The sequence below is a fragment of the Xenopus tropicalis genome, chromosome 4 (assembly GCF_000004195.4).
Source record: "Xenopus tropicalis strain Nigerian chromosome 4, UCB_Xtro_10.0, whole genome shotgun sequence".
Lineage (NCBI taxonomy): Eukaryota > Metazoa > Chordata > Amphibia > Anura > Pipidae > Xenopus > Xenopus tropicalis.
Window position 1 is genome coordinate 84,862,789 of NC_030680.2, and position 23,956 is coordinate 84,886,744.

A 23,956-nucleotide genomic window follows, 5' to 3' on the forward strand; every position below is an offset into this window, starting at 1 on the left:
TCATAATACTGTGCATTAAAAGTATAAAACAAAAATATATTGTGTACCTCTCTTCTTTAGTCTGCCAATGTAGGGCATAGGGCACCTCTGTTCTCCTTTCCCATGTGCTATATTACAGAAGACATAATACAAAAGGGGCATTCATTAGGCAGGCTCTCAACAATGCCTGATAAAGACTTTATAAAAGATGGAAGAGATTCAGCAGAATACTTTGGGGCTTGAAAAATAATAACTTAAATTAACATTATTATCTTTTAGTGCTTTATGTTGTTATTATTAAGATTACAGTAGGGCCATCATTACCTACTGAAGCTGGTTGTCTGTATGATGATGGTCATGTATCCTTATGTAAAAAGATGTGGAATGCTACTACATCATAAATAATAACAATAAAAAAACTAACTGGCATGTAAAGGCTAAATATTACATACTAAGTTTGATTATGTTTACATAGTGTTATTTATGTTCCAGTTATTAGATGGTGCTGCTACATAGGGGTTTCTTTGAGGTTCAAGGGCAAGTTCTTCTCTGTGGCACTTTTAGGGGATTTCCTTAGAGAGGCTATATATGTGGTAAAGCAGTGGACCACTTCCTCCTTGGCTGATGTGAGAAGATAAGAGTGAATGATGTTAGGACGTTTGAGGCTTACTACCTCAGTTAGGAGCCATAGGGAGTCAATAGTTAGGTTAGCTAGAGACAAGTCAGACCCATCGAGCTCACTGTAGGTGGTGAGAGATAGTGGTAGGACAGGAAGTTGACCAGCTGATGCTCCAATGAAGAGTTAGATAGGGGTCAGTGCCCCAGCAGTACCTCGCAGGCCTATAAACTAAAGAGCCCTTGACCTGAAGAGAAGAGGCAGGAAGGTAGGCAACAGATGGGCCCAGTGGCCTGGGAATCCTTGTCTTGTTTTATTGACAATAACTGTGGGATTTGCATAGCCAATGGTGTTACCTATAAAGGAAGCAAATGCCACAGCCATGGGGGGCCAGGTAATGTTTTCCCTACAAGGAACGGGGGGCATGGGTAACCAGCCCAGTGGTCCCAGAAACATCTATTATTGGAGAACCTGTACTGTGAATAAATTTGTGTCTGTGTTTATCTGCAAGATTGCGTGGATCTCCAATTAGCTCCCCTCTAAGTGTGCAACTACAAATCCCCAGTGTTCTGTGACAGTGGTGTGTAACCTAAGAGGTTAATTCAGTCAATTACTACAAAAGTTATTATTGTACACCACATTAGAAGCATACTGACACAGTAAATAAGAAAAGTAAAGTGAATTTAAGTGAAAGTGCCACTTTGGAAACTTTGTGTGCTGACTAAAAGTGATCATTCTGCTTCTAGATGGCATAAAAACTTACAGTGCTGGGGGGCAAGGAGGGCGCATTGCAGTAACAGCCTTTAGGGCTCTGGCACACGGGGAGATTAGTCGCCTGCGACAACTTTCCCTGTTCGCGGGCGAATAATCTCCCCGAAATGCCATCCCACTGGCGAAAACGTAAATCGCCGTTGGGATGGCATACGCGGTGCCGCAATTTCACTGAAATCGCGGAAGTTTCCTCTCAAGGCAACTTCCAGTGGGATGGCATTTCGGGGAGATTAGTCGCCCGCGAACAGGGAGATTTGTCGTGGGCGACTAATCTCCCCGTGTGCCAGAGCCCTTAGGTGGCCATACACGTAGCAATTTCGATCTTTCCTGCGAGAAAGATCGCTCCCACCCTCCACTGGGTTCAGGGTTGAATTGTCAGATATGGAGGTAGAAACAATAGGAATTCTACCTCCTTCTGCCGATTCAGCAATGAAAGCAGATTTTGCTTGGGCGCCTTCAATCCATTTCTACAGCTAGTGTTTTAAAAATAACTCAGTTATCTAAAATGCTGATAAACTTTAGTTGTATAAGACTTGTACAGCTTTTTACTGCATACATGGGTTACAGGGTATGGATTTAGCCTGGTTAAACTTAGATGTAATCAAAGTAAATTCTTGCTCAGTAATAAATTGGCCAGATAACTAGTCATTAAAACATTTTTATATCTTATAGGAACTGAATCTGACATAGAGAGGCCTGCATTGTCTGCTTGTGGCCTTGGACAAGCTGTTTACTCTCTGTACACCAACTTTACAATGTAAGCTCTACTCATCAAGAACTTGCTATTATTATGCATAAAAAAAAATCTGTGTTCAGCGCTGCATATATTTAACACTGCTACATAAGGATTATATTATTAATGTTAAAGTGTTCAGTCTTATTGCTTAATAATCCAGTTTTCAAAATGTATCTTGGTGTGTGCTTTTTGTCTTAAGATATGCTTTAGCCCTGCTATCATCAAGTCGATTTGTAATGGAGTCCCGCCTTGTTTGTGATAGCACAATAATGCTACTTAACAAACATATTCATTCCCTAAGCGGCAACTCAGTGCAAGCGGTAACATGCCAATGAGAAACTGAAAAAGCTCTGAATGCTGGAGAGTTTTATTGCCCATTGTTTGGATGATGTACATGTATTTCTTTCTGTTTATTATGACTGACAGCCTTTTTTCCTCAGCTCTGCCACATTTCAGCTTTACAATGAAAGCACAGGTTGCATTTTTAAACTGCGATGCAAATCTATCAACCCCTTGTAATCTTTACCAAAATCACCCAGTCGTTTTAGATTTTACAGTTTATTGTAGGGGCTGGTACAATTTGACTTTGCCTGGAGGAACCGAGCCAGCAGCTTTTAACAGCCTGTGTATGGTCATCTTAAGAAGCATTCTTTATGTTTACAAAGTTAAATACAATAGACCAGTGCTGTCCAACTGGTGGCCCGGGACCCCCCTCTGTGTGGCCCCCCACCTGTCTGGCTGCTTTGATGGCTTACCTTTATGTAAGATTTAAATGGTATCAGTACTGAGATTAACTGGCCCCCTGCATGTTTCTCACCTCAGATTCAGGTTGTAATACCCCTGTATTGTTAAAAATTTAATCCCCTGTGTTGTTCACACCTTTTAACCCGTGCATTGTTCACCCCCTGCAGTGTTCACACCTCAGGCTGTAATCACCCATATTGTTCCCCTGTTCACACCTCGGACATTGCATGTACTATCTGGACTATGCTGACTGTGTGCATGGCACACACAGGCAGCATAGGGCAGGCAGATTATGGCACACAGGCAGCTAAGGGCAGGCAGAGTATGGCACACACAGGCAGCATAGGGCAGGTAGAGTATGGCACACACAGGCAGCATAGGGCAGGCAGAGTATGGCACACAGGCAGCTAAGGGCAGGCAGAGTGTGGCACACACAGGCAGCATAGGGCAGGTAGAGTATGACACACACAGACAGCTAAGGGCAGGCAGAGTATGGCACACACAGGCAGGGTAGGTCAGGCAGAGTATGACACACACAGGCAGCTAAGGGCAGGCAGAGTATGGCACACTCAGGCAGCATAGGGCAGGTAGAGTATGACACACAGGCAGCATAGGGCAGGAAGAGTATGGTACACACAGGCAGGGTAGGTCAGGCAGAGTATGGCACACACAGGCAGCATAGGACAGGCAAAGTATGCCACACAGGCAGCATAGGACAGGTAGAGTGCTGCCTGTGTGTGCCAGACTCTGCCTACCCTATGCTGCCTGTGGTGAACCTGGCAGGGGTTTGTTCTGGGAGTTTGTTAGCAGTTGGAAATAGCCATTAAATGGTCCCTAAGGTGTGTTATTATGTGCTGGGGGTTGCTGTGCTATCCACAGGGGACGAGGCATTTGGATTTAAGGGTATGTTTTAATATGACATAATATAATAATTTCACATATGAATGACAGTTGATATCCCCGTAGTAAGGACCAAGCATTTGTGTTTTTGCTGCACTACCACTATTATGATAAAATAGGTGTGGTTTGAAGTGGGTGTGGTTTAAAAAAAGGGGGGTGGTCAAACTGGATTCCATTTGCGGCCCTCCACCATGTATGCTAGAAAAATTCTGGCCCTCGGCACTGCAGAAGTTGGACAGCACTGCAATAGACAGTTCTAAGACACTAAGGAAAGTGCAACTAAAAATTCTCCAGGACTAATGTTGATGCCAATGTTGTGAGGGAAGAAAGGTGAAAATATAGTAAAGTTGGTATTTTTTTCCAACCCTATTGATGTGATACCTGCCCCTTCCTAAGCCAACCCCTCTTGCTATGTGCTGTGTCATAGCTCCCAACTGTCATTTTCTTATCAAAATGTCCTCATTTCCCTTTGATCTCCTGCCCTGAACACTAAAAAACATACACATTTAATTAAAAAGTAGCTTTTGGCAAAGAGCCCAGAAAGTTAAACAAGCTTCACCTGCAGTTAGAAACATTGTTCTCACATTTAATTAAATAAGCAGCTTTTGGCAGAGAGCCCAGAAAGATAACAAGCCACACCTGCACTTAGATACAATTGTAACTAATAAGCTAAACAGGTCTTGTGGGGGAACTGAGACTTGCAGCTTAAAGGGCAATTTCAGATTTTTTAACAAAACTGTAAGAACACATAAAACGAGACCCCCAAACCCGCAGAACTGTGTTCAAACTTTAAATAACCTGTCAAATTTAGTCAAATGCTTGTGATATTTAGGGTCGCAAAAACGGGCCTGGTCTAAAAATATTTTTGTTCCTCTTTCCATACTTAAAATGTTGGGAGGTATGCTATGTGTGCTTGTAATTACCGTTAAAATAACTTTCTGAATGTACAATGGCTTTCATCACCAAAACAAACAAAATAAAATAGCTGTTTATGAACTGCTCAGCAATAGATTTAAACAAAGCTTACAACTATATGAGACCAAGGAGGGTCATTGGTGTCCTCACTCAAAAGCAATTTTAATACTAGTTTGAGGATAGAGTTGTTACCTTCCTTGGAAAAAATATCAGTTTTGCTTTCCTTATCATTACCATTTGCATCAAGCATAATTAATAGTGTGCATTTCTCTGGACTTCTAAGGTCCCTAAAAAAAAATATACTGCCAATTAACATCTAGTCGTTCCACTGTTGTATTTACACTCATTTTAATGTTTTGTTTGTATAAAGAAAGCACTTAAGACAGTTTAACTATATTGGTAATTAAAAGAAATAATCCTAATTAGGCACTGCCCTAGATCAAGCATAAGTCACTTTAACTACTGCAATAAATAGTGTAATAACTGCTGTGGTTCAGGGAGACTGCAATTTCTAACATTGCTCTCAGTTGCTGTGCGGCTCTAAACCTGTACTTGTGCTACAACCCCTGCAGCTTTACACGGCTGTAAAGTTAAAAACCTCAATTAAGAGTTGACTTTATAAAACGTTTCATGTTATTGCATGGGTATGATTATTGAAACCATGAGATCAATGAAAACCTGTATAAAAGTCCCATAACTGGGTGTGTGATGTTCTGCTCAACATAATGAACTTTTTCAGTAGTGTTAAAGGGAACTGCAGTCAAAAACAAGACAGTAGAGTGCAACTCTATCCAGGACAGCAGTTAAAGGACAGGAGGGGGGTTATGGCAGTGTAGGAAGGTTAGGGTTTGCTTATGGAGGGGGGTGTTACACAAATCAAGCATGACCAGCCTGCAGTCCTCTAGCTGCTGCAGTTCAACAACAGGTGGAGAACCACAGACTTGCCAACCCTGATCTCCATACTTATACCTGTAGTATGTAATACTTAAAGGACATGTCAACCCCAAAAATAATTTTTTGTCTTATAAAAGTGAACATAATACTAAGCAATTTATTTTATATGACTTTAAAATTTATTTGTAAATGTAATTGCTATTAAAAGCAGCATTTGCTGAACTCCTGGTTGTTACTTTTTAAACAATGTTGTAAAGGTCAGTCTCCTCCAGCAAGGCAGGTCTGTCAGTTGTGTTACATTGTTTCAAATGCCAAAGCCACCAGGGCTGAGAATAGAAAAGGACAGACAAACACTGCTTTTAATAGTAGTTATATATACAAATAACTTAAAAACCATTACTTATTTGTAATGAGCGCATATTGCAAAGTTGCTTAAATATTTTTCTTTTATTAGGCAAAAAATTATATTTTGGGTTGACTTGTCTTTTAATATATTGTGTCCCTTTCACTTCTACAAAATTCTTTGTCCGTCCTTTATGACCCATTGATGCTGGGTCGCCCTAAAACCAGCCCTGATAGTATCAGACAGGCATGCACACTAGTGATGTGAGCGCTGGCCCGATGCCCGTGGGACCCGGGCAGCTTCAGGGAGACCACTGTGCAACATTTTTGGGTTTGCTGGCAGAGTCAGGTCGAGCACTTCTGCTTGCCCTTCCCGCCCGCGACCTTACACTGCCGGCTTTCTGGTATCGGCTCTCTTATTTGTAGGCACGTGACTGCCCCTGCCCCACCCCTTTTGTGACATCATTGGTGGGTATGGGTCTATAAATAGATGGGACTAGCCGAGTCAGGAAGCTTTCAGACTAGGAGAGGGGTCAGGTGCGAGTTGAGTAAAACTCACATAGAGAAACAAAGTCCAGTACAAATAGCTCAGACTACTTTTCTTCACAACTGGTCTACTTCAGTTTCTAGAATGTATTCCCCACCTTGAGATAGGTGCTGTGTTTGGTAACCCATGTTTCTGATGTAACCGGATGGATCTGTTTTTCCACTTTGAAACTTTTGAATTTTCTGTTTTCTCTGTCCTCTTAAATGGAAGGTGTCATAGTTACAACCTAAGTAAAATTATTACGTTTTTATTATCTTTTTATTATGGGTTTTACAATAGAAATGGTTAAATAAAATGCAACCTCAGCCTAACATTTTGTCCTGCTGCTTAGTCAATGTTTAGCAACTGGCCATTCCAATCAATTAATTAAAGGAAGATTATATGCCCAAGCACCTTGACTATAAAAGAGCACAATATATAGAACATTCTGCATAACTTTCTGCCTGTTATTGGAATTTAAAAAAAATCCACATTTTATTTGCCATTATAAAGAACCCTTCTCCCATTAAAAAGGATAATTTGTTCAGAGCTCCTTATCTTCCTTAAAAAACAAACAAACCCTTCCTTTTACTAAACTACAAACCCCTCCCTTCTCTATGAAAACAATGAAACAATGGGCAAACATTATTCTGAAAAAGAGATATATACTGCGAAACTGAGCAAAAGTGCAGTGCAGCATCACTGTGGCACTAAAGGGTTATATGTTAAAAATGCACATGTACAATACTGACACAGTTCATTATATATATTTATTTGCACATACATACATATACAAAAAATGAACTGTGTCAGTATGTATGTATGTACAAAAAAATACATTTTTGCTCTCTCTGCAATAAAAAAGTAGTGCCTTGTACTTGATGGTAACTAAGCTGAATGAATCCATATTGGTGGCAACACAATCATACTAGGTTTATTTCATATTTAAATGATTTTTATCAGACTTAAAGTGCAGAGAGCCAAATTACAAAAAGATCTGGAAAACCCCAGGTCTAACCATTCTGGATATTAGATCCTATACCTATATAAGGTTACATGCTGCAATATCATGGCTGCCATCTCTGTGTCACAGAAAGCATTAGCACCTATTTTTTTTGTAAACTCCTTCCGACCCCTCTATGTGATACCTGAAACTGGAACACATTTTGTTTTTATTCATGAATGAGAAAGGGTGCATTCTTTTATTCTCTGTCACGGCTCCAAGAATAATGTCAGGAAAGTGCTTACTGACCAGATTAAACATATCTGCATAAAAAGAAGCATAAAATCATCTCTTTTAAATTTTCAGGCTCATGGTTATAAATAAAGCTAGCTTGTTCCTTATTTTACTATATTCTAATACTGAGGAAAAACTCATACCATATGTTGGTCTTCCTCTTTCCTTTATCCGTTGTGCCCTTTCTTTCAAAATATATGAAATCTCACTACTTAAATGTGGTGTCTACTGCTACTTAAAAATATCTGAATTCATTTAAGCTCCAGCTTAGGCTCTCATTTTAAGGTCCATCTATATGAAACAGAAAAATGGTAAGAATGCTGGGGCCACCCTAGACGCTAGTCTAAATGTTGCCTCTGGTCACTTTAAGAGCAGAATTTTCAGTTTTCCAGTTTTTAAAATGAAAATTTGGCTCTGCTAGTGTGGAGAGTGCTATTATGATGGGGGCCCCTCTGGACTCACTGCAACACTAAAGTTGTAAGCATGGAGCAGGAAAAAGTGGATGGCAGCAGTATCAGAATCGCGGCTGCCCATGAAGAGGGGAAACCCTGGAGCTACCACCACCAGTGGTTCTTACTGCACTTGTGGACGTACATACAGGGTTGGACTGGGCCGCCGGGACAGCAGGAAAAAACTCGGTGGGCCCTGGCTGCTTAGACCCGATCCTTGCTGGCGCTCCCCTGGCACCTGCACCCCCAGTCCAACCCTGCGGACATATGCCCTAAGATGAGGGTAGAGGACACAAGAGTTTACACCCTATGCAATGCCACTGAAAAGTTACCAAAATTCAGAATTCAGAAAGCAGTGTTGGGGGTATGACTTGGGTGGAAAAGGGGCGGCATGGGGGCATGGCTGATGGTGCTGTGGGCATGGTCAACACGCATTCAGACTCGAGGGATTAGGCTAGCATAAATGTGCAAGGCAATTCACTTGTAAGCCTCCATAAAATGAAAGTGATACCATTTCACTTAAAATAAAAGTAAGGAATGCATTGATTCAGAATTGCTTTAATGTGATTATTCCATACTCTGTATGTCCAATGTATGAAACCCACTCATTGTACAGCAATATGGAATATGTTGGCGTTTTATAAATACATGTTAATAATAACAATAATAATAAAAAAAAAAAAAAACAAATTCTATCTTTTAAGTAAAACACATACAGACCTGTGTATGATCAGGAGTAATGTCTATTTTAGCTATAATTTCCTTCTATTGTATAGCCTCTGCATTGGGCACTTTGTTTTTATGTGTGATTTTTTGTTGTTGTTCTTGCATTAAGTTGTATATATTTTCCTAAACATAAATACAGCAAAACATTTACCACTGCACAACACTACAATAGGGTATATATATATATATATATATATATATATATACACGTATAGGTAGTGTCTAAGGGTCTCTGTGGAGTTATTTATTTGCATGATACATAATGAATGTAGTAGTGCTGTCTAAAGTCTCTTTAAAATAAATGGTCGGCACCAACTTCATGTTTCACATGTCTCATGGTTCTATTTATTATTGTTTCCTCCCAAACCCAATCTAAATAAATGTGACAAGTTGTTTATATAGAGCTTTGCTGACACCTTACATCACAAAGCACTGCAGTGGTAGAATCGCTTGGTGTTTGCAGCTGGGGTCAGACATCATAAGCAAAAGGTCATAAAACATGAATGTTAAGCAGACAATAAAATAGAGTTTCTGCTTTATACATTCCAAGTTTTGTGTTTAATACAAAACTTTTATGGGTTGCTGTATAGCTCTAATCGTGTCATTTTAAAACAGATCCTTATCTTATTCACAGCAGACCTAATAGAGAATTTGAAATCAATTAAAAACAGATATCTTTTAAATGTATGTATATTTTAGAACATGGACATATGCTGCTATGGTTATGTTACATGAATTATGTATGTGGAATACATGTGAAAACCAAATTAAATATCATTAAAAGTTATTAAAAAAATTGTAGCATAATAATCAAAAAATTACATGCTTATTTTAAAATAAATTTATTGCTGTTTGTGTGTGTTGCACAGCCCTAATACCAGATTCTGTACATTAGACCAGTCCTGAGTATGAAATGCATGCATGCGTGTGTGCACATAACATTTTAGAAAGCAAGAAGGCAAAAAACAGCAACAATGGTGTAACTTAGCAAGCACCGAAACAGAAATTCTGGAGGTAAATGCTGCATTCTGGGTTAAAAATGATGATTTGAATTAAAATGTTGTACTCTGCACATTTTGCAATTGTAAATGCTTTTTAAGCCGCAATTTAGAAATTAGACTTTTTTGTCATGAATTAGTTTCTTGAGAAAATAAGTAAACCAAAGCCCTACTGAGTTCAACATCGGGGTGATGGCACCAATTCATTAAAGATATTCTTCTTGTATAAAGCCACACAATAGTAATTAAAATAGGTATAGGACCTGTTATTCCAGAATACTCAGGATTTGGAGTGTTCCAGATCAGGGGTCTTTTCAATTGGATCTCTCTACTTTAAGTCTACTAAAAAAAACATTCATTAGACCCAACAGGATTGTTTTGACTCCAATAAGGATTAATTAAATCTTAGGGATCAAGTACAATATACTGTTTTATTATACCTGGGGTATTGTAATACAAAAATGTTTTAAAGGTAACTCTCTGCTGGCAGTTGTTAAATGTTATCTGAGGACAAGGTAAGAAACTATTGCTAAATAGCAGCAGATCCACTCTGTGGCCTGCAACAGAAATTTGGAAATCTTTTACCAAGACAGACATCTGAACAAAGGCAAATCCTACAGCACTTACATTTTAAGCCTTTCAAACAAACATCCTGAGAAAATGGCAGGAAAGCAGTGTAACCTTCAAGATAGCAAGCATTTGTGAGTATGGATGTAAAACTTTGCTAGGAAAACCATTAATTCCTTAGAGAGGAAACAGCAGCCATTTAAATGCATTATTGAAAAGCCTCAACATTGTGGCCACAACCCAAAAGCAGAAAAATTAAAGGCACAGAGAGACTTGTGAAAAGTGAATGTCAACAAATTATATGAGTACCTGTGATCCACAACTAAAACTCACACCCTGACTAATAAACCCTCATTCATGTGTAAAATAAAAGTGCCCCAAGCAATAGGCTCATTTTCATGCTGTTTCTCCAGGGCCAGTGGTTAGTAAGAAGAGAAGGAAAATGGAGGGTTTTCATGGATCAGTGGTGTGTTTAACATACAAACTACTAGCTGTGTATTTCAGGTGCTGAAAGCTAATGTCACCTAAAGGAAAATGCTAAAGTGAGCAAAGGTCATGCAAATTAAATACTTTGTATTGGAAGCTGCCCTTTGTCAGATGCCCCATATATGTTGGTAACCTATTTTTAAGGCATTTTGTGGATATGGAACTGCTAGTTAAAAAATCCACCACTGGGTAACGAAAATGTATCAGTCAGCAACAATAACCTAACCCGCAAGTGCACAAGCAGGTTCAGACAATTGTGACTGAAATCAATATGAAGTCATTCTGAATGAATTCTGAGTAATAACCTATAATAATGCTTCTAATATCTAAAGCATATACAACATGAGAAAAATAAATAAAGCTTGTATTAATAATGTATTTTGTCTTAAATTTTAATCTTATATACTACTGGTGGTAACACATTTGCCTGTCCTACTAAAAGAAAGGTGGTGCAGCCAGGTCACTAATAACATCCCAGCATAGTATTTGTGACTGTTCAATAACCATCCAATGACAATGTGGTCAGAAAGCCCAGATAGATATGATGGATGTACCAGTAAGCGGTTCAAGACCTACTAGCAACACTGATCAATTTCCCATGTTGGGAAAGGTTTGTGTGACTTGAACATAAGGACAAATAAATGCACACATTCTGGCTGATTTCCCTTGGGGTTGACTGCTGTGGATAGTTTGTTCAGTATAACATCACCCACAGGTAGGCTGTTATTTATTTGCTGTCAGGCATGTTGTTATGGCTTACAATCATGCAATCATTCTTAGACTTCAACTCTACAGCCAAAGGAAATGGGTTGAGGTTTAACAGTTCCTACAACACTCTGGTGACTGCGAGATTTCTGAATTAACATTCCAGCCAACACACATTCAGACCTAACATTCCTCATTCTAACCGGCTCTACTGTGATAAAAGATGCTTGCCAGATAAATCGTCCAAAAAAGTATCAAGTACAATCCTAAGAGAACTACATCATTCTCTGAGGACCAATGAGGAAACAGTCATATGCTGCTTTGTTTTATATTTACACTTGCAAATGAAACATATTTTTGCTATCTACAAAGGGAGTAAAAAGACTGATAATAATTGGCAAAATCAGCAATATTTTTACATTTCAGTCAAAGGATTATGGATATAGTTATCAAAACAAAGGCATGTTATGGCTGTCTGCATGCTTTATAGAGCTCTAGAGAACTACAAAATTGTTTCACAAAAGTTCACTTTTCAGCAACAAAACTTAAACTCTGGCATCATACGGACTAAGAATATGATTTACCTTTAAACCCAGCTAAGTCCCTTATGATCTCTTCCATAAATGTCAGCTGATATCAGCTGATATGAGCATTTGTGTATAAGTAAGTTAATTTACATTTATAGGCAAACAAAAGCTTAGATCAATCTTTTGTCTATTAAGGTATGCAAAACTTCAATAAAAGTACCAAGTGTAAAATGGCCTGAGTCTGTGAATGTGAAGTGCATGCTAGCCTTATGCACTAGGTAAATACAAAAAACGTTTTATCAGAACTAGCTAATTTGATACCTAAACTTTCCATGAGTAAGTATAGTCTGTATGTGCTGTTCACTGCCTGGGAACCAACTGTGCACAGATCTGACAATGTAATGCAAATGTATTTAAAAGATGAATTTATCTCTATGACATCCAGAGAAATACTGCATGCAAATGTGTCAGTTGTGCCCATCCATGTGCAGTCCATTTTTATAAAAAACAGGCCTTAACGATTTGACCTTGCCTCATATTACGTACACTTGTACACTAGTACAAATGGATGACCAGCCCTACTTATGAACATAATATATTTCTCCTTTAAGGAAAAAGTACAATTGTTAATGGGAAAAAAATGGTGTTCTTACAATACATATGAACAATGTACCTGGGACTATAATCTAAAACATTATACATGTAGAAACTACCTCAGTAAAGGAACTCAAAGACACATGGGATGGGACACATGCAATAGAATTTTTTAAAAACTAGATCTCAGCATTTTATTGACAGACATTTTCTCTGTGAATTTTTTTCGAGGTGTGGGTCAATCTGTTAATCCAAGAGGTAAAAGTAGACTTTGTCCACCTGCCTATTTTTAGCTAAATTCAGCTGAATTGACACAATAACATTAATTTTCCCTTGGCACTTTTGTTAACAGTAGAAGACGGTTTGTTGATACATCTTGTCCTGCTGTCACATGGAGGCCAACAAATTTGGCTTTGGGGCAAACTGTTGCTCCTCTCCTATGAATTACATGGTGGTGATTTATCAAGGCAAATTAGTGATAGATAACTAATCCGTGGGTAACACAGGGTCAGTAACCCCAAGCAACCAATAATAGGTTAATTGAGTTTAAAATAGTTAATCTTTAGTTGAGATTAATAGACTTTTAAACATTGCTTTACATTTGTTACAGAATATACACCATATATAGTGGTAAACATTTTTTTTTATAAATTAAATTTATTAACAGATATTTTTAAAGCACCAACATATTTTGCAGTGTTGTATAATAAGTAGGTGCATAGCCTGATATGACAGATTACATGCAAAATCCAAAAGGTAACTTATTGTACAGCGCTGCGGAATATGTTGGCGCTTTATAAATAAATGTTAATGTAATGTAATGTAACCAATATAAGGTAAAGAGGGATCTGCCCAAACAAAGGTTTTCCTGATATAAAGTGAAAAACCCTTTAAGATGGAACCAATACTTTTCTTTTGTTTTACCAAAAGCTGAATGGGATAAATCACCAAATGTTTCAGCTTCCTAGCTAAGAGCTAAGATCTGTTAAGAGTGGAGCTAGACATCTGTGGTATGTGCCTCTTAAAATGACTTATAATGGCTATAAACCTTTGGAGGACATTATCAGAGTAACTTTATGACTAACTAGCCCCTACACGGCATAGGCCTCTAAGAAGAGAAAGTAATGTAACAAAAACAAAACACAATTGCAACAACACTACACTGTAATCACATACATCAAAGAAGACTTTATAAAATATAATTATGATAGATTTCTGTTAAAATTCAATTATTTTTTTTTAGTCGCAAATATGTTTATACAACACTATATATCACACTTCCAAACACTGCTTTGAATGTATTTGAAGCTTGTACAAAATTAAAATAACATGAATCACCAAGAACCGGATCAATGAACTTCTTTAGCCTCTTTAATTTTGCATTAAACTAAATTAGTGGTCGTTAATCATAACATAGTGTTTACTAATGCCATATCAATTGACAATATCCAGAACCCTCTTTCATTACATATGCTATGCTATGCTATGCTGATTTGTGGCTGAACTTAATGATATGTTAATGAATCTTAATGATGCCAGCTTTCTTATACTTTAAGGGACATTAACCCCAAAATATGCCTAAAATTCCTGCTCAATATTGATTAAAATATGTACCTTTGTTAATAAATGCAATAACTTGTCATCCCAGAATTATTGACTGATGACTGTAATGGACAATGCACAACAGTTTTTCTAGAACATAAATGTACTAACACTATAGAATGCTTGCTAATATAATAAAGCAGTGTTGAAAAGTGTATTAAACTCCATATACCCCTCCTAACTTCAGCAAATATCAAGCAATTTTGTATTCTGTGCATGTCTAAGCCTTCTTCTCTTATGCCCCTGGATTTACCCCAATCACGCTCCCAAATATGCAGAGGCCAACACACCTGTTCCTGACGTATATTCAGGTCCATTTTAAGTATTTTCAGTGGTTAACATTGCATACAAGTACAAAACCTTGCATTTGTTGGCAAGAACTGGACAGTTCACCCCCTTTTAATTACAATTTGATTTTGGTATTTGGTTGGTATTTTCCTATACAAGTGCTTACTTGTAAAGCAGTGGTCAAGGCAACCTTTTTTACCATTAAAAAAAATACAATATTAGCGTTTAAGTGACAAAGTAACTATAAATGTAAAATGGACCTGAACTAAACAAGAGTGCTCCAGTGACTATAATTCCTTATCCTACATACTTTCATGTGGTGGGAGGGGGTAATTGCACTTACCCAGTCATTGACTAGGGAAACTATAGATGATGAGCCCTGTAGCTAAACTTTGTAAGGCTCATCATCCAAAACACTGGAGAACATTACCTACATAATATATATTGAAGCTACATCAGCCAGGAGTCCCACTGGATTCTCTGTATATATGTATGCTTCTTTGCTGGCAGTAAATTGCTAGTGAACAAATTGTGGAAATGGAATGATGTTGCCTCATATCTGTTAGCAGTAAAAGCAATAATATATGTCTGTCACTGCACACTTTCAGTCAGAAAAGAGAGCATATTCAACTAAAATCTGCCCTGGCATCACGTGATATTCCCCTTCAGATTGAGTCTGCAAGATACTGCCCCATGTATGGGGCCCCTGACAGACCTGCCCAACTGATATTTGGTCAAAAATCAGACAGAAATTAATCAGGCAGCATAATTAGACAAGGAGTGCACTGGTGTGTTGATGCAGGCCCCAATTCTGATCCAGCATGTGATTGGCCAAATCAGGCCTCAGAATTACACTATGTAAGTTTTTTCCATATTATGTTTTGAATATTTTTTTTTATTTAAGCACTCTTTGCACAATTTAATTAAACCACAGCTATAAACAATCTATTATGGAGGGTGGATATTTATTAACAAGATTACTCACCATGTCCAGGTATTCCATCTTATTGTTACAAAAACAAAAAGTTAAGAATTTTACAGAAACTATGTATTACAGACCTTCACAAAACAGTACATTAGCCAACACTACCAGCACCTATATTAAGTAACAATGTTGATAATATTAGTATTGCGGTCTCATACAATGAATGGTAAAAGAATTATATATAACATATTCTATTACATATATGGTCCATACCCTTATGTATATAAGTAGCAAAATGAAAAATCTAAATTTATTTTATAAGCATAAATTTCATTCTTAGGAGTATTTGTGTTTTACTTAAAAGGGTCATCTTTGGGGGTTGTAAAACCTTATTACTAATGTTATTAAAATTGTTTATTGATATAATAATTGCTAGTAGTTATGCACACAAAGCCATTCAATTTAGGTCAGCATGGATGGAAGCTCAGGACGAGGTGAGTTGATCCCTTTAAATATGCTCCTTACATATGATACTGTTATTTCATGTGATTAAGTGCAGATTAACACATGACATGGGTTAAGCCTTATGGAGTCTAGTCTGTTACAGCTATTTTCATGGCTTCATAATCAAAAAATGCTGTTAATTCGTAAGTTACTTATGGCGTGCATATCATATCTTTATTTCTCATAAAAAAATGCAAAAAAAATTAGCATCTAAGCAGTTCTGCAGATTGTCCAAATTCATTAGCAGAAAACCTTTTAAACCCCCGCTTTAAACTATGTTGCCGCAACAGCAAGAAACCATTTAAAGCAAACACAATTCTTGGTTATAATTACAGAAGAGAAAGCTACACTGACAAATTGGTTGAATCTGTTTGCTTAGTGCCCCACTGAAATAAATCTGTTTGCGTAGTGCCCCACTGAAATAAATCCTTGGCATGAAGAAAAAGGTTTGTGGAATTCAACAAGTTTGAGGTTATTAAGTACTCACTTCATGATAGCTGAATAAACATACGTCAGACAACACAGATCATGTGTCAGAGGAAAGTTTCACTTTCATGGATTCTCAGCACAAGGTCATGGCCACATGTGCACAGTGATCCCTCAAGCACAGAGTACCCACATTAGTCAAATTCTTCCTCGGCACACTCCTCCTTGGTCAGAAAAAGAGGATGGCAATGATGACAAATGCTTTTCGCATTACTGCTTCTTTCATTTATTTTACAGGCCTGAGAAAATATTTGTCTCACTAATTCTCCTGAGATTTCAAAAAGACAAGGATTTGTACTGAAAGATTTTTAAGCTTCTTTTGATAAGAGCAGAAAAGACAATTTCATGGATAACTATCATATGTACTGAGAAACAGAGTCTCGCTGAGTTAAAGGACATGTCAACCCCAAAAATACGTTTTTGTCTAATAAAAGAAAACATAATTAATAACTTTACTATATGAAAAATGTCAGTGTTTTAAGTTATTTGTAAATGTAATTGCTACTGAAAGCAGCATTTGCTAAACTCCTGGTTGTTTCTTTTTAAACAATGTAGCAAATGCCACTCTCCTCCAGCAAGGCAGGTCTGTCAATCTGTCAATTGTTTCAAGTGCCAGAGCCACCAGGGCAGAGAATAAAAAAGGACAGACAAACACTGCTTTTAAAAGCAGTTATATATTCAAATAACTTGAAAACCATTACAAATTTGTAATATATGTATATAATAATGTTGCTTAGAATTTTCTTCTTTTATTAGGCAAAACATATTCTGGGTTTCCTTTAAATAGCAGGTAGCACACAATTAGCCCAGAATGTTGTGAAACTAGCATAAAGAATTCATAAAGCAGTGCATATGTTACCTAGACAGAGACAGCAATACACTTTCAGTCCTGAGAAATTGGGTCTAGTAATTGTTTTGACTAATACAGCCATGGCAGCCATTGTACTGGCTTGAACCCTAGTAAAGATGGTGTAAAATGTGTAATATTATAATTCAGATACATTGATACACCACCGTAAATCTGCCCTCTTTCTGCATTACTACATCTCCTGTACCTCCCTTAATTTCTGAAGCTTAAACTGATCTATGTAAATTGGTACATGGACTGATGGAGTCCAGAACACAGTACAATACATACTCTTTACCTTATCAAGGGGATCGCTTGTTCGCAGCTACCCCGGGCTGGGTGTCGGAGCACCAACCCGGGATATAAGGTAAGCAATTACAATTACTATTCCCTTTTAAAGACTGGTAAATCAGAATTTGCATTAAAATAGATAGAGAAAACGTTTTTTTCTCTACTAACAGCAGTGGAAACACTGGCATAACTATAGAAGAAGCAGAAACCCCACTAGACTGCGGGGTCTGCTTCCTTTAGAGTGTAAAGAAATACTCCCTGCCCAGAGCTCTCCTACCTGCTGGTGGAAGGAGTGTGGGCGGGAAAGGGTCATTGCTGTGCACACCAGCCCCTCCAAAGGGAAGGGGTGGGCAGGAAAAAAAATCTTTTTGGATTCCCTTGTTCTAAGTTAAGTTTGCACATTCCAAGGTGTGTCAAACTTTGTGGTTGAATCTATAAAGTTGATAGACAGATAGACAAAACATAGAATGATCATACGCTTGCTTATCTTATAAAGTGAATTTTGTCAACCTTTAGAAATGAAACTCTAGCATGCTAAATATTACTGACTAAATGTGATCCACAGGGAAGACCTTTCAGTCCTATTTTATTCTTTGAAACATGTATGATAATGTAATTGTAAGCAATGCCTAACTTGCAGACACTAATTAAATAAATGACAATATTTGCCTAATTCTATTTCAGTTCACAAATGTATATTCTGCTTAAGTCTAATGTAATGTTTATAAACAAAAATATGACAACTCTTATGTCTGTGTGAGCAAAGAAGATGCTTGTGAAAATGGCATCTTTAAAGGCATCCACCTGTGATCTATTAAAAACAATAACATAGCACTTTCTTTTTATCTTTGGTCCAGCTGTATTTAGATCACTGGCCAGAAATGAGTTGCCATATGTTGTTGTTAAGAGGACTGTGAAAGGAATTTTATTACTAAAACTCCTTTGAAAACCCACTCCTTGTGATGATTATTATTGTTCTCTGCTGGAGAAGGCAGCACAGTAAGAAAGGGGTTAAAGATTGCATTTATTTTGAGTATTTTTCCATTACCCTTTGGGGCTAAGAAGTAGTAAAAGAATTCACTGAAGTGACTTTTTTATGACCAGTCACATAAAGGGCACAGCAGGATGTAATATGCAACCCCACCACCAATAAAGATTTGACTCGCAAATAGTCTTTCTAATTTTTTTTGTAAAGTGAACTACAGTGAAAACTGATTGCTGGAATATCCCAATATAAAATCAAATATTAGATTAAATAAAGACCAGCAACCCAAAACTACATGCATTCAAGTTATAATTTTCATCTTAGAATTCAGGATTCCATGAGTTTTTGGCCACTGCAAAACCTAATTAGTCTGCAAGTGCAAGTGTCAAAAGTCACGTAGTAATACATTTGGCATTGGCAGAAACAAAAAACAAAACAGACTATGATTACTGGTTGTCAGCAATTGTTGTACTTTACCAACAACTTAAAGGCAGCAAGCTGGGCAACACTGATATAACCTCTATTGTCCTAGCCTGCCCTTCTCTACATCTTAATATTATCCTTCCTACTACTACTACTCTTACTACTTATAACTGCTGATCTACAGTGGATATAAAAAGTCTACATACCCCTGGTAAAATGTCAGGTTCCTGTCCTGTACAAAAATGAGACAAAGATAAATCATTTCAGAACTTTTTCCACCTTTAATGTGACCTGTAAACTGTACCACTCAATTGAAAAACAAACTGAAATCTTTTAGGTGGAGGAAAGAAAACCAAAAAACTAAAATAATGTGGTTGCATAAGTGTGCACACCCTTAAACTAATACTTTGTTGAAGCCTCTTTTGATTTTATTGCAGCACTTAGGGCCCATTTACTTACTCACGAACTGGCCGAATGCGTCCGATTGCATTTTTTTCGTAATGACCGGTATTTTGCGATTTTTCGGCTAATTGTCGCAACTTTTTCGTTTCCTGTGCTGTACATAAATGAGACAAAGATAAATCATTTCAGAACTCAATTGAAAAAAAACCTGAAATCTTTTAGGTGGAGGGAAGAAATTCGTGTCTTAGTAAATGTGCCCCTTAGTCTTTTTGGGTATGAGTCTATCAGCATGGCACATTTTGACTTTGCAAGATTTGCCCACTCTTCTTTGCAGAAACACTCCAAATCTGTCAGATTGCAAGGGCATCTCCTGTGCACAGCCCTCTTCAGATCACCCCACAGATTTTTAATTGGATTCAGGTCTGGGCTCTGGCTGGGCCATTTCAAACCTTTAATCTTCTTCCGGTGAAGCCATTCCTTTGTTGATTTGGATGTATGCTTTGGGTCGTTGTCATGCTGAAAAATGAAGTTCCTCCTCGTGTTCAGCTTTCTAGCAGAAGCCTGAAGGTTTTGACTGGTATTTGGAACTGTTCATAATTCCCTCTATCAAACATATTTTTTGGAATTATGGCCAAAAAGTTCAACCTTGGTTTCCCACATGCTTTTGGGAGACTTCAGATGTGTTTTTGCAAAATGTAGCCTGGCTTGGATAGTTCTTGGTAATGTCAGTGTTGTGCCATATTTTCTCCACTTGATGATGCCTGTCTTCATGATGACTGCCTTGGAAATTCTTTTGTACCCTTCTCCTGACTGATATCTTTTAACAATGAGATCCCTCTGATGCTTTGGAAGCTCTCTGTGGACCATGGCTTTTGCTGTGGGATGCGACTAAAAAAATGTCAGGAAAGACCAACTAGAGCAGCTGAACTTTATTTGGGGTTAATCCAGGGGTGTCAAACTCAATCACATAAGGGGGCCAACATAGGCTAAGTCGCGGGCCAATTTTTTTATTAATATACTTAGTAAGATACTAAGGGGTATATTTATCACAATGTGTAAAAAGTGGTGTAAGACATTACCGGTGATGTTGCTCATAGCAGCCAATAGATGCTTTGCTACTGTTGAAATCTGATTACTGATTGGATGCTTTGGGCAACATTACTGGTAATGCTTCACTCCACTTGTTACACAGCATGATAAATATACCCCTTAGTCTTAGTTACTATGTGAGGAAAATGGAAATTGATCAGGCTGGATGGTCAGACACACTCACCAAGGGCCACATAAAACAGCCAGGTGGGCCGGATTTGGCCCCCGGGCCTTGTGTTTGACATATATGGGTTAATCAGAGGCACGTTAAATGATGGCAGGTGTATGCTGACTCCTATTTAACATGATTTTGAATGTGATTGCTTAATTATGAACTCAGCTACATCCCCAGTTAGAAGAGGGTGTGCACACTTATGCAACCGCATTATTTTAGTTTTTTTGGTTTTCTTCCCTCCACCTAAAAGATTTCAGGTTTTTTTTCAATTGAGTTCTGAAATGATTTATCTTTGTCTCATTTATGTACAGCACAGGAAACTGACATTTTACCAGAGGTGTGTAGACTATTTATATCCACTGTAGTACACCAACCATATGCATGGTGTTAGACAGTCACCTCTTCTGCAGCTCACTAAAGAAAGCTCTCTTTGTCAAGTGGGTTTGTAAGTAAGAGCATATTATGGAAACTAGCTTAGAAAGGGCTGTGGCATAAGATTAGGGTCATAGGGGGAATAGTTAGGTGGGCATATAGCATACCTGTTAAAGGAGAAGGAAAGGCTAAGTCACTTGGGGGTGCCAAAAAGGTTCCCCGGGCTGGTGTAGTTTTCTCCGAACAGGGGCACCAGCCTGGGGTACATGGTAGGTGCTTAAAGTCACTTGAGGGTGCCTAACATTTTAGCACCTCCCGCTGTTACAAACAGATCTGTCTAATGGTAGCTTTAGATCTAGCTGGACAAAGAATAATGTCAATATTATACCCAAAGGTACTAACCTATGCTGACTGCATGCAAATGCACACAGCCTGTCAGGCAAAATGGAAGAAATAGAGTTAAGTGCACATACAGCAAATTAAACAAGTGACTAGTGGGAATTCTGATGGTTATATCCTTTAAAAGGGCACCTGTCGCCCTTAAATTGTTTCCACCACCAGAGGTGCAGGTTTATAGACCCCATTCTCTCATTGGAGGAAACAATAGTTTGTGTATTCTTAAAATTGCGCCCTGCGAGTGCTAGGCTGCCAGTACTGGAGAAAGCTCCCGGTGGAGGCGCCCATGTTTAGTGGCACAAATGTGCATAATGAGCTTGTCTCACAGTGAGCTTATTATTACCATATTAAACTTGATGAACTTTTGTCTTTTTCAATCCAAATTAACTATGTAACTATATAAGTTGCGGTATGCCAAGAACTACTGCATATCATACAGCATAAGGCCCTTATGTGGTGCCCTGGATATGATTCATACAAGAGACTCCTGTACGCTTGGACAGGCCCAAGCAACCTTAGGCTAATGCCAGACGAGGCGTAGGGTGGATACTTTCAGCAAGTGGAAAAGCGCTTGCTGAAAATACCGCCCTATGCCTCCTACATGTGCCTGCACCCGAATGAATGAAATACGCTTGGGTGCAGGCACATGTAGCCGAAATACGCATAAAAACGCAAGACTTTCAATCTCTCGCGTTTTTATGTGTATTTCTGCTACATGTGCCTGCACGCGAGCGTATTCCTTTCATTCGGGTGCAGGTACATGTAGTTCAAGTTTCAAGTTTTATTGTCATATACAAATAACAATGAAGCATCATTACCGTAATGAAATTTTTTTGACCCGTGTTCCTCCCAACTTTACATAGACAAAAAAAAAAAAATATTACAATAAAAAAAAAATGCAATGAAATATTTGGAATTGTGCAGTGAGGATTTAAAGTGGCTTTGCTTAAAGTGACACTGCGAAGAGTCCAGTAGTTATTGGGAGTGTGTGTTGGTGTGTGCAGAATGTCAGCAGTTCAGAAGCCTGATGGCTTGTGAGTAGAAACTGTCTCTGTATCTGCTGGTGCGGGACTGGATGCTCCTGTACCACCTGCCTGATGGTAGGAGCGTGTAGGAGGCGTAGGGCGGAATTTTCAGCAAGCGTTTTTCCGCTTGCCAAAAATATCCGCCCTACGCCTCGTCTGACATCAGCCTTAAAAAGAACTAAATTAAATTTTACCGTCTGTGTGTTTTCTTCAGGTTGGTACATATGCCTTGCTTTATTTTAGTCCTTACAATCGACACTATGGTATTACTAATGCAAAATTAAGAGGTCCTGCAAACTGAATGGTTTCATCCATTCATTTTTTTTTTACATTGCACATATTTTCACACAGTTTGAGCACAGCTTGGTAATATATAAACAAAAAACTTATTAAAATAATAATTGACTACTGAAAATTAAAATAGTAATGTTCACTATTGTGAAGGCACCCTGCAGAATGGCTACAGTTACCCCACTTTTAGGTATGGTACTTAATAAATTATGTCCAGCAGTCTACAAATGGTTAGTGACAAAGACAAATACTCTGTTGCAGCATGCCCTGATAGACTCCATATGCTGTGTATATACATGTGGGAACGCTCAAAACTGTGGAATATGCTGGCGCTTTATAAATACATGTTACTACTACTACTACTAATAATAATAATAATGCTGTAACCAAAAAAAGATCAGATGTTTGCCATAACAGCAACTGTGGGCACAACAATAGTAAGAAAAAAAAACATAATATGGATGAAAACATGATTAACTCTCTCAGCAACCCTCTGTTAGAAATTATATACTATATTAAGGAGCAAAAAAGACAGATTGTTTCTGAGGTACCTCTTGTGGGCCATTCTAGTAAATCAGGTTTCATCCAGAAAGGAAATCTTGCTGATAACTAAAACTGTCCCCCTATGCAAAGACTTTATTTTCCTACAGTAGCACTGGATAAATGCCAACAGTACAGTGCTACATTCTGTATTGCATCTTAAAGGATGTATTTTCCAGGCACACCAGTTCAATCTCTAGGGATATAAAGCGTTGCACTACAGTTTCTTTTAGCTGCACTGACCACTTATGATAAACACCTTAGTGAAACAATGTAACAGTTTAGTGAAAAAAATTATCTCATGGTTTATTATGTGAAAACCTATGAAGAAGATTCATCTTTTCTCCTAATTTTGATCCAGTTTTCTCCCCATAGACAATAGAGTTTTCACATGATAAACAATGAGGTAAGTTTTTCTGAATTAAAGGAGAAGGAAGGTAAAAACTAAGTAAGCTTTATCAGAATGGTCTATGTAAATACAGCCATAAACACTTACAGCAGTTATAAGAAACCCAGGATTTCTTGTCTCCATTTTTGTAAACATGTTCTTAGGGTATCTGACTTCCTCTTTCAGAAAGATTCTTTATTCCTGGGGCCATAGTC

At 38.0% G+C, this 23,956-nt stretch overlaps 1 protein-coding gene across 3 annotated transcripts in view; it reads right to left on the minus strand.

Annotated features, from left to right (window-relative positions):
* ror1 (receptor tyrosine kinase-like orphan receptor 1) overlaps window positions 1–23,956 on the minus strand; it is a 177,336-nt gene that overhangs the window by 87,327 nt on the left and 66,053 nt on the right. The window contains exon 2 of one of the 3 annotated variants that reach the window (XM_004913930.4): window positions 48–107. The exons of the other annotated variants lie outside the window; for them this stretch is intronic. Coding sequence (XP_004913987.1) covers window positions 48–107 — 60 coding nt within the window. The remainder of the gene's footprint in view (window positions 1–47; window positions 108–23,956) is intronic. 3 annotated transcript variants of the gene reach the window in all.